Source organism: Crinia signifera, chromosome 3 (genome assembly GCF_055691185.1).
Source record: "Crinia signifera chromosome 3, ASM5569118v1, whole genome shotgun sequence".
Lineage (NCBI taxonomy): Eukaryota > Metazoa > Chordata > Amphibia > Anura > Myobatrachidae > Crinia > Crinia signifera.
Genome location: NC_139219.1, coordinates 190,321,599 through 190,341,415, shown reverse-complemented (window position 1 = coordinate 190,341,415; position 19,817 = coordinate 190,321,599). Strand labels below are relative to the sequence as shown.

The 19,817-nt window shown below is 42.2% G+C and overlaps 1 protein-coding gene across 2 annotated transcripts in view; it reads right to left on the bottom strand.

Annotated features, from left to right (window-relative positions):
- Positions 1 to 19,817, bottom strand: part of ME1 (malic enzyme 1) — a 281,949-nt gene that overhangs the window by 155,667 nt on the left and 106,465 nt on the right. For both annotated transcript variants that reach the window (XM_083177132.1, XM_083177131.1), the window contains exons 4-5: positions 5,535 to 5,610; positions 2,808 to 2,969 (exon numbers count right to left, since the gene is read on the bottom strand). In XM_083177132.1, coding sequence (XP_083033258.1) covers positions 2,808 to 2,969; positions 5,535 to 5,610 — 238 coding nt within the window. The remainder of the gene's footprint in view (positions 1 to 2,807; positions 2,970 to 5,534; positions 5,611 to 19,817) is intronic.

Genomic DNA, 19,817 nt, shown 5'->3' with positions numbered 1-19,817 from the left:
GAAAGGCTGATCTATATATGTGTATGCACAGTGCTGATTTTTGTCACCAGAACAATATTACACAGAGTGCTTGTCTCCCTGAACACAAACTCCAGGTGCACCTGGATTATCTTACTTAGTGGAAATAAATTAATTTCAGCTCTTATTTCTTTTGGCACCCAAAATGAAGCATACTGTGGCTCTTAGGAAATGAGCAACGTGGTATATTGATTTTCCCTTACAACAAATGGGAGTCTAATTAATAAAAAAATAAACAGTAAACCCTGGATGCCAATAAGATGTTCACTGTCTATGTATAATGTATATAGGTCCCTCTTGGCACTTGCTAAATGTGTCTGCAGAGAGGACCATAGTTATTATATGGGACATCGCTGGTAGAAGATCCTGTCAATTATGAAGCACGCTATAACTATGACTAGTGTTTCATAAGTTAATATAATTGCTGTTTAACAAATAAAATGATGTTAAAGAAGTGAGTAGCAGCAGACCGGCATAGTGTGCGTAGCTTGCGTGTGCCAGAAAATGTGAAAATATTACTTCAAACTTTTAATTAAAAATTCGATATTTTTATTTAAAAATATTGTTTGCTTATTTAAGTACAAAATAAGTCCTGTCATAGTACAGTCTCCATTTCTTATCCATTTTATTACTAACATTTGAAGTTTTTGTGATACTATCATACAGGTAAAATGTCACTTAAATATACCATTTGCTGTATAAAGTGAGCCTGATTGGTACTTTGGAAATATAGGCTCGCTCTCAAGCTCCGATGCATCTGAGGGCATGTAAGAATTCAGTCATTTTGAGGGAAGAGCAATGGCTTATAAATACCTTACTACAGTAAGAATGCTCCCACCAAAATGCAATCTTTACCTGTACTTGTGCTTTTCTACACAAGCAGAGAGGGCTCCTGTGATAGGTTCAGCTGGAAGGCTGAGAATAGTTGGTAGGATATGATTGGCAGTTGTGAATGGTAGTTGGTCTTGGGAAAGTGTGAGGAGAACAAAAGGTGGGCCGGCCATCTTGTGAGGTGGAGACACCACTGCTAAGAGCGACAGAAATTATATTGACAATGCCCAGATAAGACAAAAAAGGAGAATTTAAATTCAGGGCTGAGATGATCCAGAATGGTATGTGGGAATGGTCTTGTGTCATGACCTTGCTATTAGCATTTTGGGGGAAATCTGGAATTTTTGGAGACATGAATTTTTTTTCCTTTGGTGCTTGGGTCTCACTAGTCAGGCACAGCAATGGAATCTTGTGCATGTTTGCCAATATATCTATTGCCAGCCAATAATGAGTGGCCTTTGGCTGGTGGGTGGGACTAACTCCTGGCATGTGGGAGGAGCCGCGAATGTAATCAAACATTCAGACATCTCTGACAGGGGTACAGCCAGCTGAAGAAGACAGTGTTTAATCAGGGAGGTGTCTGATGAGTATGATTTTTCTCAACAGGTACTTGTTGGTATTCTACATGTAGAAGAGGACAGGCTTAGGAGGGAAATCCATAGGTAATGTATGTGTGAATACATGTAGTATGTAATAAAGCTGTACTGTTCATATGTGTGTGTGTGTTTTATTTCACTATTTGTAATGTTGTGGAACTACAAGAACCACTGGGCCCTTTAATTGCCCACATTTTGGGATTTGTGGTTTTCCAAGTCCCAGTATGCGGGGCAGGGCAGGGGTCAATCTGGAGGGGGGGCTATATTGGTGGGGTCCCCACTCCTCCAGGGTCCATGTCTGGGCTGACCAGCCACAGGGATCAATGCTTCGGCCAGGGGAATTTAAGCAAAAAGTTTCCCCGGCTGTGGTATTACCATGTTGACTGTTTGGGCCCGGTGCTGGTTGCCAAAATATTGGGGACCCCTAGTCATTTTGTCCCCCCGTATTTTGGGAACCAGGACCGGCCCTTGAGCTTGGTGCTGGTTTTAGAAATGCTGGGGATCTCCCTATGTTTTTCTCCCCTGAATTTCTAAAACCAGGACTGGTTATTTGAGCCTGGGGCTGGATATGCTCAGGAGGGGGGACCCCATGCCATTTTTTTTTTACTTTTACACATTTTTTTAACATAACCATGCACAGATCACACTGATCTGTGCATAGTTCTGTCAAACTCGCCATGTTGAAATGGGTCTATTTGTTTTGCAATTTTTGCAAACATTTTAGAAATGTTCCAAAATTCGCATCTCATTATATTTGTGAGTTGTATATTCTATAATGGGAAAACATCTTGATGTGAATTGAAGTGTGAGAAAAAAATCGACAGGTCAGCATGTGCAATTTTTTTTTTTATTTTTAATGTATTTCGCATCCTATTAAGTTGGCAATTTCGGGAAAACGTGCAAATTTTTTTGCCTAAAAATTGAAAAAGTCAAAATATCTCATCCCATTAAATGTCACCCTAGATATAACAGCTGGAACGTTCTCAGCCAAATTATCTGTTCCTCAGCATTATACTTTTCCTTTACATGGAGGCAGGGGCACAGCAGTGATGATGGCGGTAACTCCTGATCTCTGAGCTTGTTTATATCTATTCTCTCAGTCCTGCTTCTCAATGACAAACCTAGTGGCTATGATAAAAGTCGCTGTTACTGTAATCTCAAAGTGACTTAATTTAGCCCTGATGTCTATAACTCAGAAAATGGCCACCACAGCTGTTCGTTTCCTCACACTTTCCTCAGACTTACTGCCAGTCACCACCTCATCGGTCACTGAACGATAATCTCACAGTGCAGCAGGTGTCTCTGAGAAGAAATTACTACATAAAGGCATTTTGATATTTTTATTACAAACAAGATACGCACCTCATTATCAGTTCCTACATCCAGCATTACAGGCAGACACTCCTGGGGCTTCACTCCACCACATGCTGTGTATAGGGCTAGTTTACCAACAGGGATGCCCATGCCGTAACTTCCAAGATCACCAAGACCAAGGATCCTTTCTCCATCTGTTACCACAACAGCCTAAACACACAGAGCAGAGGAGAGATATAATCCGGTTAATGTTATTGTCATATAAATGATCATAACTAATTTACATCTATTACATCTTAATATCAAACCCAAGTGGTAACTGCAGTAACACTATAATTATATTTTAGTACAGATGATGTGAAGGAATAAATAATTGAATAAATATGTGCCTCAATGTTGTCTCTGGTTCCTGGTGGACTGATAGAGTGTATCCTTACCATTATTAGTACAATGGGTGTACCCAGGGCCGGTACAAGGCACCGGAGTGCCCCAGGCGAGGGGGGATGGGGGTGCCCACCCACTACACGGGGGGGGGGGGGTTCGGACGGTCTGAGGGGTACCTCCCCAGCAACTTACAGAGCCCCGTCGGGTGCCGTCGTCCGGCCAGGAGAGAGAAATCCGCCCATTGTACCGCCCAGCCGGAGTGAAGTGCTGCCCGCTGCCGTTCATCATCATCCGCCGGGTGGCGGCGTGGGAATCGCTTCTGATTTTTAAAACACTGGCCGTGCGCTGATTGCCTGAATCTGATAGCACCGCTGGGACCCCTCTGACAGACCCCCCTGCTGCATATACAGTAGCGGGGGGGGGGGGAGTTCACCTCCGCTCACCTCCATCTGGGGGGACGGGGACAGGGACGGACGGACCTGGCTGCTCCGAACTTCCACCCTCCAGTGGCCGGCGCCCTAGACAAATGCCTAAAGCTGCCTAGTGGTGGCGCCGGCCCTGGGTGTACTTTAAATAAACATTCTGTATTCATAAACAATGTTAACTATGTTGTAAACACAACATCTGTACAGAGGAGTTTTTGCAAAGAATAGAAGTGTAGCGAACATTGTACTGTATGTATATACTTATTTCAGGGTCATCTTGTCCTCTATTGTATTCAACTGTAATGCCCCATACACATGTTCACTTTCAATTAGATTTTGACTATATAGTCAAAATCAAATTCAAACAGTTTTCAGCTGCATTCAAACCCAATTCAATGTGCGCCCCCATTCAGTCTATATCAAATAAAAAAATAGACTGTGCAGGCAAGACTATATATAACAGATATAGAGGTCGATCCAATTAACGGCAAAGGGTGCGAGGTGCTGTTCCGGTGCGATTCCAATGGCAATTAAATGCAGGCAACGGCACACAATTTACCAGATTTTGCACCCTTAGCAGGCCTGAATTCACTAAAAATTGCTTGCAACCCTATGGGGCAGCGAGCACTTTAGAGCTAATTTCATCTGCCGTAAAGTGCGTCCGATGCCATGATGATTCGCACTTACGAATCAATTGCGGCAAATAGGGTCAACCCCATAATACAGATCTGTACTTTATAGTCAAAATTGAATGGGTACACTGTGACATGCAATTCAATCCCAATTCGATCCCATTTGAATCAGAATTGGATAGAAAATGAATCACATTTAGTCACTGTTTTGCTAATTCATTTATGTACTCTGTAATTAAATTGGGTGCTGTGGATCCCTTGTGGTGCCATATAAATGAGGGATAAGAAGAAGTAGAAGAAGAAAAAGAAGAAGAAACGTTTGCTAGATGGCACTTCACAGTGTTTTTCATAGCTGGGAACTGACACGATGATTCCATTGTACCTCAGTGGTACATTGACAGCCCTTCTAACAGTACTGCTACAGTGTTAGCAGTTTTGAAACTACCATCACTGCAGGGGACAGGCATATGCTCAGAAGAGTCCAGCCTTTCTGAAACCAAAGTAGGGTCTATGGGGATTGGAGCTCCATATCAAGGCCCTTCCCAAAACTGGGGCCTTGACATGCACTAAGGGATCAGATTTCAAAAACATAGTAACACATAAATAATAGCTTCTCTATTGGGTGTATACATATTTTCTTCTTAAGTTCATATTACTAGTGAACCCAGTCTGATGTCTGGGTCAAAGAGTTTGTGAAAAACATATTTCATTTTTATAATGTGAGCCATAACTATTTTGCAGGAGCGTGGCCTGCTGACCATTCATGTGCATCAGTCAATGCTAGGAAGGATTATAAACAGGGCGTAACTAGGTGCAAGGCGTGCAGCTGCTATGGGGCCCAGAGCTGTAGGGGGCCCATCTTTACTGCCTAAGTAATATGTTTTACATACATTTATCACCATTAGTCCCTTAATAGGGGGCCCTTACAAACTTTTGCTATGGGGGCCTATGGATATCTAGTTAAGCCTCTGATTATAAAGGAATTCTTTCTGATCATTTTCACAAAATAGTAAAGATAAAAAGGCCAATTAGAATGAATTCTTATCTAAACTTTATGAAATTGGTTGTGGTCTCTTATATAACCTTAAGGGTATTCCTTATCTGGAGATTAATATTATATCACACACATCTAAACATTTTATTATCCATTTCATACACAGGAATTGTATGCTAAATCAGGCAATTGCAAATAGCTTCTTTATGAGACATGTAAAGTCAGTGTGATGTCCTATCCTTACATGACCTACAGTATTCAGTTCCATAATTGTTACCATGCCTGAGGTAAAGTTATATTGCTGACCACTCTATGTTACATAGACATAAGCATAGATTACCTTAACTTCATTCTCAGGCCACGATTTCATTACTGTGGATATGTGACCACGGTCATGAATGGTAATGAAGAGGCCTCTGCAGAAAAAATAAAGACATAAAATGTGAAATCTATATTCAAAGGTAAAAGTCTGACGAACACATTATCTGTTGAGCTCAGACATTTCAAAATAGACTTTTGTTTCATCCTATTAGTATCATAATGTCTACACCATGCCAAGGGAACATTTGTATCCAAGGACAATATAGCCTTAGGTGAAAGACTAAGTTAAATGAAACAATCTTTACGGTATACATAATGCATAATTCTCTTTGGTAAAAGCAGGAGTACTTCCAGGGTTTTGTACATAGAGTGACTGAACTCAGAAAAACTATTTACTGTAAGTGTATCCAACTAACACTAGGCCTGAGGCACAGAGAATACTAAATCAGTTAGCATAGAGTATCATGTGTAAAATCACTTTCTATATGTCCTTTAGAGTGGGCACACACTTATAACTATAAAGTATTGCATGATGTTGGCACTCATACCAGACCACACCTGGGAAAATAAAAATGGAAGATGAAAGGGGTGTTCTTTCTTAGGCAACGTAAGAAAAAAAATGTTCATGTAATTGCAAACACATTGGGTTCACATTGACGCATGTGATTGGCTGTTTGTAAATGATCCATTGCTACTGAATATTGCTTACATATTAAGTAAGTCTTATGTGTGTGTTTAAGCATATGATATAATATATATTATTTATAGAAGGTGATTTTTGGTGATTTTGGTTCCCTTTTTCTCCCTTTATACTTAAATGGGGCAACAATCATAATTGAAACAATGGGAGACCCAGAATCACAAAACAGTCTACAGCAGCCTTCTCATCCACAACAGAGATTGATATATACATATTTTGCTAACAATGGGCCAGATTCTCTAAGCTTCAAAAGTGATAAAATGGAGAGTGATAAACAGCCAGCCAATCAGCTTCAAACATAGTCTGTAACATGACAGGTAGGAGCTGATTGGCTGGCTGTTTATCACTCTCCACTTTATCACTTTTGAAGCTTAGAGAATCTGGCCCATTGCGTTTTCTATAAGTCTATATTAGTTGATTATGTACAATTTCACTAAAACTTTAATAAAAAATATTGAATTAAAAAAAACTAAAACAAAACGCGTTTTCTTGTGCGTCATCAGCAACATACATAAAGACTGACAAAGGATATCGCTAGTGAGAGCTATGCTGTGGAATATAGCATGGACCTCGCCCTTTCCCCCAAGTCCCGGATTTGGTACAGTATATACATTTTAGGGTCAGGAAGTCATCGGTTTCACTTATACTAAAAAAATAAAAATAGAATGCTGTTTTAAGTGTGCAAATTGCTTTGCAGTTTGTATCTTACCATTTTTAGATCTGATGACAGAGAATGTGGATGTCTAATCAGCCTGCCAAGTTAAGTGCAAGGTACAAAATGGTCTAATATAAACATACAAGATATCACATTTGCCAGCATTGATATTAAACATTCCAGAACGGTTGTACACAGACAATTTCATTGACCTCATCTCTACTACAGAAAAGGAGTTGGCAAATGTGGGCTTAGATAATTCTATATAAATACACATAGCATATTACCCTTACAAATCCTGTCCAGGCTACTATGTGTTAATATATACTGCAGAGCTAGCTTAACACAATATGCATTATAAATATTGCAAACTTCATAAATGTAAATTAAAATAGCTACTGGTATAAATAATTCAAGCATAACACAACATTCATCAATCAGTTTTAGGAATGATGGAAATTGTGACACAATTGCACAAATTGTATTTCTCAGCTGAACAGGACATTTCACAGAAGTGTGAAGTTCCAGCAAATCTTCTGGTGTGGTATATGAGGTCGGCAATGTCTAGGTCAATCCCAAAAGGTCGACATAATGGAAAAAGATTGACATGAATTTTTCATGTTTTTTTATGTCAACTAGTTGACACCTGAGCATGTGGACCCCCAATGAGTGTACCCTGTATCCTTGCATGGCTGCCTATGCTTCAGGACATTTTATTATTCCCAATCAGGTTCACATGGGTGGTAAAGTTTTGAAATGTAAAAAAAAAGTGAAAAAATCCAAAACAACATCTGTTAATGATAGCCATGGCAATATTATACTTGTTTCAACCTTTTGACCATGTTGAGCATATGCACGTAGACCATGGGTCCTCAAACTGCGGCCCTCCAGATGTTGTGAAACTACAAATCCCAGCATGCCTTGCCACAGTTTTGCTATAAGGGAGTGTTAAAACTGTGGCAAGGCATGCTGGGATTTGTAGTTTCACAACATCTGGAGGGCCACAGTTTGAGCACCCATGACGTAGACCATATGTTGTCAACCTAGTGACTATCGACCTAAACGGTGTCTGTCAGCATTCTGGATTCCCAAATCTTCACATTTTGATATTTTTCCCCCATTGCACATGTCAGTAAAGGACAACAATGGTGAAAATTTATTTTGTTACGTGGCTTGGATCAGGTAAAAAAGGAATTCTGAGATAAACAAAAATGATTAATATGGAAAAGATACAGTAAGGCCAAATTCCGCCAAGCAACTTTGTGAAAAAAGTACTGAAAAAAGAACATTCCATAATCTAGAAAAAAAAACATTGCAGTTTATACACTACTAGCATTACAGACTTGCCACACTTTTGCCATTTTGTTTAGAGTCCTAAAGATGACATAATTACTATCCACTTCTCAGCATTCCCGATGGTCTTAGGGACCGCCACTGAACATTCATACTTACACATACAAGTAAGGGAGTGTCATAAAGCATTCTAATACAATAACATCACAATTACAATGCTTTAAACTACTTCAATTCTACATAGACATGCCGCGTTGGCCAATCGGCTGTCCACACTGCCAGTATTGACACTGGGACTTTTGACACTGCAGTCCATACTGATTCCATAGGATCTATTTCCATTTATCCTGTTAATATAGATTAATTTGGAGTTAAAATGATGGAATAATAAGTATTGGGAGTCTTGTAAATGATGAAGGATCTCCCATTTGCATAGCATATCTTACATATGTTAGCACTGTACCTGCTCACAGTGGCGCTGGAACGTTTTTAGGTTGGGGGGGGGGGGGCAAGATATAATATTATTTTGGCGCCCCCTAAATTGCTATATGTTACCCCCTGATAGTTAATGAAATATGTTTTCATCAATAGTAATAGAGTAACAGAAAAACACTATAGTTTTATAAGTAACAAAATAACATTTGTCCAGCACATGTCCCCACATCCCTCATATGTCCAGCACATGCCCCCACATCCCTCATATGTCCAGCACATGCCCCCACATCCCTCATATGTCCAGCACATGCCCCCACATCCCTCATATGCTCAGCACATAACCCTACATCCCTCATATGTCCAGCACATGTCCCCACATCCCTCATATGATCAGCACATGTCCCTATAACCCTCATTTGCCCAGAACATGTCCCCACACCACTCATATGCCCAGAACATCAATTGTTCACACACTCCCCATAACTTAATACATCCCCAATGTACATTAACTCGAATTGTGAGCAAGTTTAGAGATCTCCTCAACTTACTTTTTTTGTTTTGCTGCCTGGATCCCTCCCATACACAGCAGGGCAGACACGCTGGCCGCAGCAGGATGGGGTTGGAGCGCGCTGGGGACCTGGATGCCATGCCCATGCGACGCTCGTCGCTGAAGCAGCAGGGGGCGGGCGGCCGCGGCGTCGGACACTGTAAGTGTCAATCAAACACCGCTGGGCAGGGCGGCCGGCAGGGAGGGGACTGAGTCTGACAGGGAGGACGGATGGAGAGACCCGGCGCAGCGGCGCCAGCGCGCATAGCACTGCAGGATATGTGAGTGTAGAAAAGACCTCACACATACATCAAGACACAGATGGGCCCCGGCCGGGCTCTGGGGCCCTTCAGATCGCCGGGGCCCGTCACACATGTCCCCCTTGACCCCCCCTGTCGCCGGCCCTGACAGCACCCCCAGACAACGGTACTTTAGCGCCTCAGTAATTTTGGGGGGGCAAGCTGCCCCCTCGCCCCCCCCGTTCCGGCGCCCATGCCTGCTCAGAACATCTACATCAGAGAATGCATTGCCTCCTGCATTATTATTGCATCTACACAGGCTGAATTGGATCTCCCATAAGCAAAGTTCGGTAATGGCATGCTACTGAAATCACCAGTACACATGTTATTGAAACCAGTGCATAAACATGTACAGTATACAGTATACACAGTTAGGAGGCAAATCCTTTGCATCTGGTGTAGGGTGGAAGTACACGCTGAGGAGGATGACTCGCTGCATATTACAATAAGTACATAAATACTCATGTCCTGGCAGCTGCATCTCAAGATGGTTTTGCATGCAGCATGTGTGAAAAATAAAATATTCTACATTTGCCTACCATTTATTTTTATTAATGTTAGACTGTTTTACTTACAACTCTACACCAACTTTTTGGATGAAAAAAAAATGTATTGGGATATTTCAGATACATGGGAACCGTAAACAAAAAGTTACATTCACTGTCATCAAGTTATCCCCATGCTAGCACCCCACTCGATAATGACCCATATATTGATATGTTGGCCTATGGAAAATGGTGCATGCTCACAGGTGCACAATCTTACAAAACACCAATTTATATACGCGCCCACAGCTCTGTGAGCATGAATCACCAAATTAAGCCCAATAACCGCAACACTCCGCTATAATCATCATGGCCATAGAGCTGCATATCAGTCTCAATATATTTGATACAGAAATGTCAGTCTCGTGTACAATGCAAGGAATTGCTAGAACAAAAATAAGCAAGATAACTATTCTGAGATTTCATTACCATGTTTGATGATAGAAATACTAAAATGAAGTTAAAGCCAAAGGTTGTGTATATTTACTAAAAAGTAAACTGTATCTACCACAATATGTAGGAAAAAGCATGTTTGTCCTAGAATATTAGTGAAAATGAAATGCTTGGGAATAATCTAACACTGTCATGTGAACAAGAGTTCAAACATTTCTCACAGACGTGTTTCTTTTTCTAAGTAACATTTATAAACTTGTAGGCTAGATGTAGAATTCGTACACTTTCCTCTCACCAGTAAAAACACATTTTAGATATAAAATATTCAAAGATGTGAATATCTTTTTGCGGGCGGGCGGCTAAAACCAGATGTCAGCTGCCCGCCCTGTTCTCGGTACAGGGCGCTGCTAATCTAGGTCACCAGAGAGTGTCTTAATTTAGCAAGTGCATTACAAATCATTCGATGGTCAGTGACCATCAAATGTTTTCAGGCCCGCATGCAAGCCTGAGAATGGATGTTTATGCAAAATATCCATTCGCCCTGCGGACGGCGTTATTTGCAAAACAGCAAGATCCCGCTGCTTTGTGAGTCAAACCAGAATCAGACCCTATGTGTGCACTATGCAAGCCTCCATGCCCTATACCCGGGTCACATCTGGTATGGTTCACAAGTTGGTGTACAGCACTGTTTATGCCTTTGTCTATTGCAAATAGCAATGCATTCGCAGATCCATTCACAAAGTGTTTTTCCCTCTGCACCAGTCTAAGGGGTATATTTAATAGAGGTCGAAACTGCCGTCTTGACGAAAAGGTGGCAGTTTTCGACATAAATACATCGGAAGGGGTTCCGATCTAATCAATCTTAGCTTTTTTTTTTTGGCATGTCGAAACTGAAAAGCAGGTGGATTGATGGAAGAGCTGCTAATTCACCTGCTTTTGACGGAAACACAGCCAAAACTGAAAGGCTTTGGCTGTGTTTCTGTCATTCTCAATCCAGCATAACAAAATGCCGGATTGAGACAGGGAGGACGGCGCCGTGTGAGCAGCAGCAGCTTACACAGCGCTGTCCTCCTGTATGCTGCAGCCCGCACTCTCACGCCGCTGCCCGCACCCTCCAACACTCTCCCACCGACTCCCTTACATACCCGCCGCCGAGCCGGGTGAGATTAGCTCACCTGGCTCCATCCAGGCTCTGTCTCGGGTCCCCGCTGCCTCGCGCCATCTCCCGCTGCCTTATGACGTCTTCCGCTGCCACGCTCACCCAGTCCGAGCGCCGTCCGGGTGAGTATCAATCATCGGCTAAATCCGATATCCGGATAATGGATGCCGGATCCATTCCGGCAAAAGAATGTCAGAATGGATCCGGCATCAATTGAATATACTCCTAATGGTGCATACACAAGGTGCGATTTGAGATTCTGACCAGGTTGGTCCTGACGAAGCTCATTAGCGAAGCGTACACCGACCGTACACCTCGTGGGCTACCCCTCATTCCCTTTCCCCATTGAAATGCATTTTGATCTGTTTTTTTTTAAGAATTATAGTTAGCGGTGCTCTACCAACGGTCCGCGGACATACCAGTCCGCTTTGCTGAGAGGTGCAGTGTATTAGGCTAACTCTGCGACCTCGGAGGCGCTGACATGGAGGTTGATCGCACAGCGTCTCATTGCCATATACCGCGATCACCGGTCAGTTCTCTAGCCGGGCCGTGAATCGGCACGCAGCACAGCTCCTGTGTGCACGCTGTTATTGCTCAGACGTGAAACCTAAAGTGGAACAGGAAAATAACTGCCATTGTGCAGATTGCCTGTCCACTTATAAAGAGGTTATTGCCAATTCAAATTATTTATACTTTCACAGACAGATGATTGTAGTCTGCAGATTGAGGTTGGCTTAGAAATTGGCCGCACTTACTTTTTGAACCTGGCACAACACCGCATTTGGAATTCCAAGCAATTATCGGCCAGATTGGAATGTCCAATCAGCCAATCTATTAAAGAAAACAGTCTCTAGCATTATATATTTACCACATTAGTGTACTGAATTGTATATCTTTCATTTGAGATATAGGGGTCCCACATCGTGAGGATAGCAATATCCTTTTTATTACATGTTTATGTTGTATGTGTATGTATCATGTCTTTTATTTCGCTAAATTTTATTAAATGAATCAATAAAGGTTACATTTTAATATAAAAAATCTCTCCGGTGCACCACACAGAGACATTCTTTGTGTCTTTCCACTCCCTTTGCTTCTAAATTAGTGTCCAGTGGTAGCACACCCTTATTCCAATAAGCTATATGCGCATTACCAACATATAAGGGGTCATCTTTGTACTCAAAATAAAAATGATTTCCTGTGCGATTAATTTCTCCTTTTTCTCGCATTTATAGAATATGTTTTCTATTAAAAGAAGTAATTTTCAACAGTTCCTGTGCAAGCAATACTGTATATTCCCTGTAAGATACAGTATTTTTTAAACAGCACGACGGAGACAATACTTTGGCTTTGGTGGTAATATTGTTCCTACTGCTGCTGCTGCCACTGAATATTGTCTGCAAAAATGCTTCCAAAAATGAACCAGTTCAGATCCAAGATTCATAAACAATGTAACTGGAATCTGTTATATTCTTCTTTCCAAAATGAACTGGAAACTGGACAAAGAAAATATTCTCTGTTATCGCCAATAGGAAGTTTACAGATATGCCAGAGGTTTGTTCTTAACAGCAGTCCATGCCACATGTCACTTCTAATGTGCCATGCCTAGTGCTTATTCTGACAAATTTGTATAAGGGTAAAAACACATGTACTTAGAGTGGGTGGCCCACTGATTACTCTTGGAATTGCTAGCAATTTCATTGTTTCTGATGCGTAGAACTTTATCCTGGTAGTGCTTGTTAGAGGAAATTACCCAGAAGAAAGGTTGTATTTATGAAAATGTCAAACAAGCGACAGGACAGTGGAGGAAAAAAAAAAGAGTAACAGAGGTAAGATACAGTGTGTAGGTCAGCCTACTATGCAGTTGGGTACTCTTTACCTAGCACGGCGCCCACGATCTTGATCGTGGGCATCGTGAGGTAAAAAATCGCGTCGGTCGCGTCGTATGCGGGCTAAAGATGCCCGGACGCGACGCGACCGACGCGATGTCCACGATTTCCCATTGAAAACCATGTTAAACATGGACATCGTGTCGGTCGCGTCGCGGCCGGCCATAAATGTGCACACGATGGCCGCGACGCGATGCCCACGATTTGCCATAGGAATCAATGTTAAAAGGCCCGATGGACACGATTTTCATGTTAAATGGCTGAATGGACCCGATTTTACCATAGGAAACAATGTTAAATGGGCTTTAGAGCCCAAATACTTACCCTGGACTCTGAAATGGCCCCCCCAATTGTTTACGCCACCCCACGATCAACGTCAACCCGAAGCGTGGCGAGCGCAGCGAGCCCGCGAGGGGCGGCGGTACGCATCCTCCGACCTTTTCATACCCCCACTATCCACGTCGGCGTGGAGTTGAGAATAGAATAGTGTGGCGAGCGCAGCGAGCCACCGAGCCCGAAGCGTGGCGAGCGCAGCGAGCCCCGCGAGGGGACGCGGATACCTGTGAAGCCCGCGAGGGGACGCGTATAGCTGTGAAGGTGCGCTCGCCACACTATTCTATTCTCAACTCCACGCCGATGTGGATAGTGGGGGTATGAAAAGGTCGGAGGACGCGTACCGCCGCCCCTCGCGGGCTTCAGGGTAACTATTTGGGCTCTAAGGCCCATTTAACATTGTTTGCTATGGTAAAATCGGGTCCATTCAGCCATTTAACATGAAAATCGTGTCCATCGGGCCTTTTAACATTGATTCCTATGGCAAATCGTGGGCATCGCGTCGCGGTCATCGTGTGCACATTTATGGCCGGCCGCAACGCGACCGACGCGATTTCCATGTTTAACATGGTTTTCAATGGGAAATCGCGGGCATCGCGACGGTCGCGTCGCGGCCAGACATAAATGTACCCGCGATGCCCGCGATGGGCGCCGTGATAGGTAAAGAGTACCTGCAGTTGTATACTATACATATCGCAACCTATGTGGCTACTAGGTGCCTTGCATACATGCCTTTATGGAGTGAGTCCTAGCACATGGAGTCTAGTTTAGTGTCCCTTTACAGTGTGGTCCCCCAATAAAGTGTGCCTCGCTGGAATACCATTCTCCACATTTATTTTATTTATTAACAGTGTCTTATATAGCGCATACATATTCCGCAGCGCTTTACATATAGTATAGTTGAACATTCACATCAGTCCCTGCCCCAGTGGAGCTTACAATCTATATTCCCTACCACATGTACACGCACACACAGACATTCTATGGTTAATTTTATTGGGAGCCAATTAGCCTACCAGTATATTTTTGGATTGTGGGAGAAAACTGGAGTACCGGAGGAAACCCACACAAGTACAGGGTGAATATACAAACTCCGCACACTTAGGGCCATGGTGGGAATTAAACCCATGACCTCAGTGCTGTGAGGCAGTAATTCTACCCACTACACCACCCATATTGCCACATGGACTACCATTCTCCACATGGTCCACATGCACTACCATTCTCAATGGTAGTCCATGTGGATGGTAGTATGTAAGTATGAAAATGTCCCAAAACATTTTTTTTTTAACTCATATCAACCTTTTCATGTGTTTACCTAGATTTGACCTTTTGACCATGTAAAGTTTTCCATGTCAACCTTTTGACCCTGTTGACCTATTTCATGTCTACCTTTTGGTATTAACCTATTGACTGTCTAACTAGACACTGCAGATCTATCAACCAGCACCAGCACAATAATGACATAACATTTTTCAACATGCGATTAACAGGATATTAGACATGTAGACAAGACAAAATTTTAGACATTAGACAAGACAAAACTTTTTAAACTTATCCTGTTTATTATAGTATAAAGTAAATAAAAATGGATTTCAAATAAGATTTATAATATACATTAACGTTGGTACTCGTTTCCTAGCACGGCGCCCACGATTTCATCATCTTATGCCATCGTTTTGATCGCATCGCAGGGGACCCGATTGCATGCGATGCGATCAAATCAATTTTTTATTTGTACAGGCACCCTGATGGGTCATTACTATGTTAAATGCACCCCCATTGTTAACGCCACCCCAACTTTGAACGCCAACCCGAAGTGCGGCGTAGCGAGCCCGTAAGGGGCGGCGGTACGCATCCTTCAACCTTTTCATACCTCCACTATCCACGTCGGCGTGGAGTTGATTTTATATAGTGTGGCGAGCGCATCGGCGAGCCACCGAGCCCGAAACGTGGCAAGCACAGCAAGCCCCGCGAGGGGACGCGGATTACTTCACATGTATTCCGTGTCCCCTCGCGGGGCGCACTGCGCTCGCAACACTTTGGGCTTGGTGGCTCGCCACACTATATATAGTCAACTCCACGCCGACGTGGATAATGGTGATATGAAAAGGTCGGAGGCGCTGCGCTCGCCACGCTTCGGGTTGGCGTTGATAGTGGGGGTGCTGTTAACAATGGTGGTGCATTTAACATAGTAATCACCCATCAGGGTGCCTGTACAATTAAAAATCGCATCGCATGCCATTGTAATGGCATGGGATGCGACGCAATATAAAAATTGTACAGTGCGGCTCTTAGGACCCGAAAATCGGGTCCTATCGCATCCCATCACATACCTTAATTAGTGGCATGTGATGGCATACGATGGGCGCCGTGCTAGGAAACAAGTACCTTAACGTTAAACTGTAGAAATTCATCAAAATATTACACTATCATATAACATATACAATAGTGATTACCTCCGACATAAACCGTAGTTGGTTTGCTGTTAATCACCTGTGCTATCATTAATACATGACACAATAAAATAAGACCTACTCATGCTGAATCATCAATTCCTTATAATCAAGTACAACAGTAATTGCAGAGTGAGGCATTTCCCAGAATGCAAAGTGTCCTGCTTGGCATTATGACAAGAAGATAATGGTTTACACATCTCTGTATTTCATTTTGTTTATAGGAGAAAACTGTATTTCATGTTGAAGTTTTGTAGTTTATTATTATTTTTATTATTAATAATAATAATAATAATAACACTACTATAAGAATATTGTCAATTAACATCATCATCAAAATAAAATGAGAATATTGGTACTAAATACAAAAATAGTTATATATTTTTATCCTGCAGTAGGTCTAGGCTATTAATAACTATTAACTGACCTGGCCATTTAGCACCATTAGAGAAGCTCGACAGTAAATAAAAAAAAAAAATAGAATATCTTATACATTCCTCATTTAATTTTTACATTACATAAAGAGGAAATAAAAAAAAGAGTAAAGGGCCCTACACACACAGAGATTTGTGCCAGAGATTCATAACGGAAGATTCAGCATGAGAGATTTCAAATCTCTCAATTTAAATAATGGGTTGTAATAAAGCCTGGGGGAGTGTCACGTGTCACAGTACAATAATGTCCCTCTCCAGCCCCCCCCCCCCCAAATAAATAAAAGTTGGTGATATAGTGCCCCCCCCCCCCCTAAGCATAAACGTTGGTGATATAATGTCCCCCCAAACATATAAATGTTGGTGGTATAGGGGTCCCCCACCCCCCCAAATACATGTGTATGGCCTGGTGAGGAACGGTGATGCACGCTCCCGCATCATCGCCGGCAAAGCCGCTTATCTGCTGGTATTACCAGCAGATGTTCAGCTTTGAGGACGACTTTGCACTGCACCCAAACCCTTTTTTCCTTTATATCTTGTACGGGAGTGACACCCCCGGTATAATGTTCTGCAGCTTAGCACAGCGACTTGTTATCTTCTTAGTCCACTGCTCTGGATTTTGCCTTCTCTTAAATGTTTTATTCCTAAAGTGACTACAGGGCCGCAGCTAGGGGGGCTAAGGGGCCACGCAACCTGGGTGACAGTTTTGAGAGAGTGCGAAGAGCCGTACCTCTGATAATTGGAGGGACCTGCTCCGGGACTGGACTTTAGTGCTCCTCTCCACCCCCACAATATTGAGCCCAGCCAGGTACCCATCCTTAGCAGCATCTCCGGCTCCTCCTGTCCTCCTACACATGCACAGGTTGGCCAGCATTGAGCAGGGAGTGCTCCCCATGTGCGCCTCCAGCTCCACCTCTCCCAGCTGCTGTGATCTGCCTGCCCTGTACACACTGAGCCTGTCAAACGGAGCTACTCCTCAGTGCCGCCTCACATGTGTACCATACAGTACATTTAAAATATTGGTTTGAGTACCCGGATATTTCCTGTCTGACCATGTGCATGGGAGAGGATGTAGTGTAGTATATAGGGTAAGTAGTGCAGCATATAGAATATGTCGTTTAGTGTAGCATATAAAGAATGTAGTTTGTGCATTGTGTAGGGAATGTGGTGTAACGCTATAGTGCAACATATGGGGGCACCCAGGGGACATATAATAGAACAAACTGCTGGGGGTCCATGAAACAGAGGGGAGGGGGCGCCAAATTGCTGCCTTGTCCCGGCTGACACAAATCCTGGTTTCGGCCCGCAGATGGCACAGATGTTTTTGGTGAGAAGCAAGCAGAGAATCTACCACTCCATCAACACTGTAACTGCTTGAATCATTTTTTTCCCTGGAACTCAAATTCCTTTTGGGTAGATCTATTCCTTGTCAGCGCCAGAGCACAGGACTTTGGATGATAATATTTTGGAGTAGTATTTAAAACATTGTTTAACTTTCCTGCCGAGAGCACCTATTTACTCTGCTAAATAAACATCTTGCTTTGCCTCTACATGGAATATTTACTCTCAAATAACATCATGGCAATCGCATATATACCTTCCTGATACATATCCCAATTGTTTCCCAATAGTTGTCTGTTCAAGTCTTACAAAGTTCAACCTTATACTGGAAGAGAGTAATCTAGTTTGTATCAGCTGCTAATGGTCATTATACAGGTAGTGTTTGAAACATTACAGTTAGGAGCTGATTGGCTTTTAGTTTATCCCTTTATGAAGCTTGGTGCATCTGGCCCAATGTGACCAATGTAAAACTTTTGAATTTCATATAGACATTATGAGAATTCATTAAATCTAATTGGACTTTTATAACCCTGGCTGTCTTTTAGCATATCCTTTAGTTATGTTTTCTCCAACTCTTCAATCAATTTAGTAATGATATTCCGATTCATTTACAAAACATTCAAGACCATTTACAAGATATTCAAACTATATTGGGTTTTCCTGCACAATATCATTTATTTGCCAAACTTGAAAAGTTAAAGTGTGCAGTACATGTGGCACATTATTACTCCTATGGGTTATAGACAAATCAAGATAAGACACAAATAAAAATTTCCTCACCGTCCCCCGAAAAACTTTAACAGGGTTTGATGTTTTTTGGGTCTCTCTAAACACTATCAGTTGTTCATTTAAGGATATCCCAGAATCGCTCTTCTTACTACTGTACATTCTATTCAACTGGTTCACTACAATAGAAAAGTAATTGATATATTTTCCATTATATTTGCTTTGATTCTGGCACATCTCCACTCTTTCACATAAGAGGTAGATACCCCGAAAATATATTTTATATCATTATTGGTTTATTGCTGGTTTCCTTGTGCTTAGACCCACATTATTATTAACTTGTCCTTTCACTTGGACTTATTTTTCTGAAAGCTATGGCTTAATTAGTCTCTCTTTCTATCATATTGTTCTGTGCCATAATCAATTGAGACCTTTACACAAACTGATTTTGCTTTATTCATACACTCTATAGAATAAGTGAGTCTTTTTCAATAATACAATTCTTTATTTCTTTGTGCAAATGAAAAAGATAGGTATTTCCCCTTTAAGAGGGAAAAGGGAAAGGTGGCGCTTTGACGTAAGTTGGATCACTGGCAGCTGCTAAAATGTCAGGCTAGTCAGGCCTGAACTACAAATGGACAAAACAAGATGGGAAGCAGCGCTGACTGGTTTTTAATATTATAAAGCCATTTAGGAACAATAAAAAAACATAATAAGATTGGACTGATTTTACATTAAAAAATATATACGTTTTATAAATACAATGAATGGCCTTTTGGGGGAAGTGCTGGTATTTAGAATGCAAATAGGGCCCCAAATATGGAGGATATACTAGCTGTCCGTTCCTAGTATGCCTCAGAGGACCAAAGAAAATGCAATGAAGTAGATAAGCATTGATGTTACTGTCCACTTTAGTTAGAGACCATTGTGTTTCTTGTTCCTCCCAGGGACTCAAAGCCTGAATGCACTAGGCCGAGTTGCCGTCCTGAAGTAGTGGAGTACACAGCAGTTGTAGTCAAACAGAGGCTGGTCCGGATCAGTCCATAAAGTGCAAGGTGGGCAAGATACCTTTGACACGTTTCACTGTCTCAGCGGCTTTA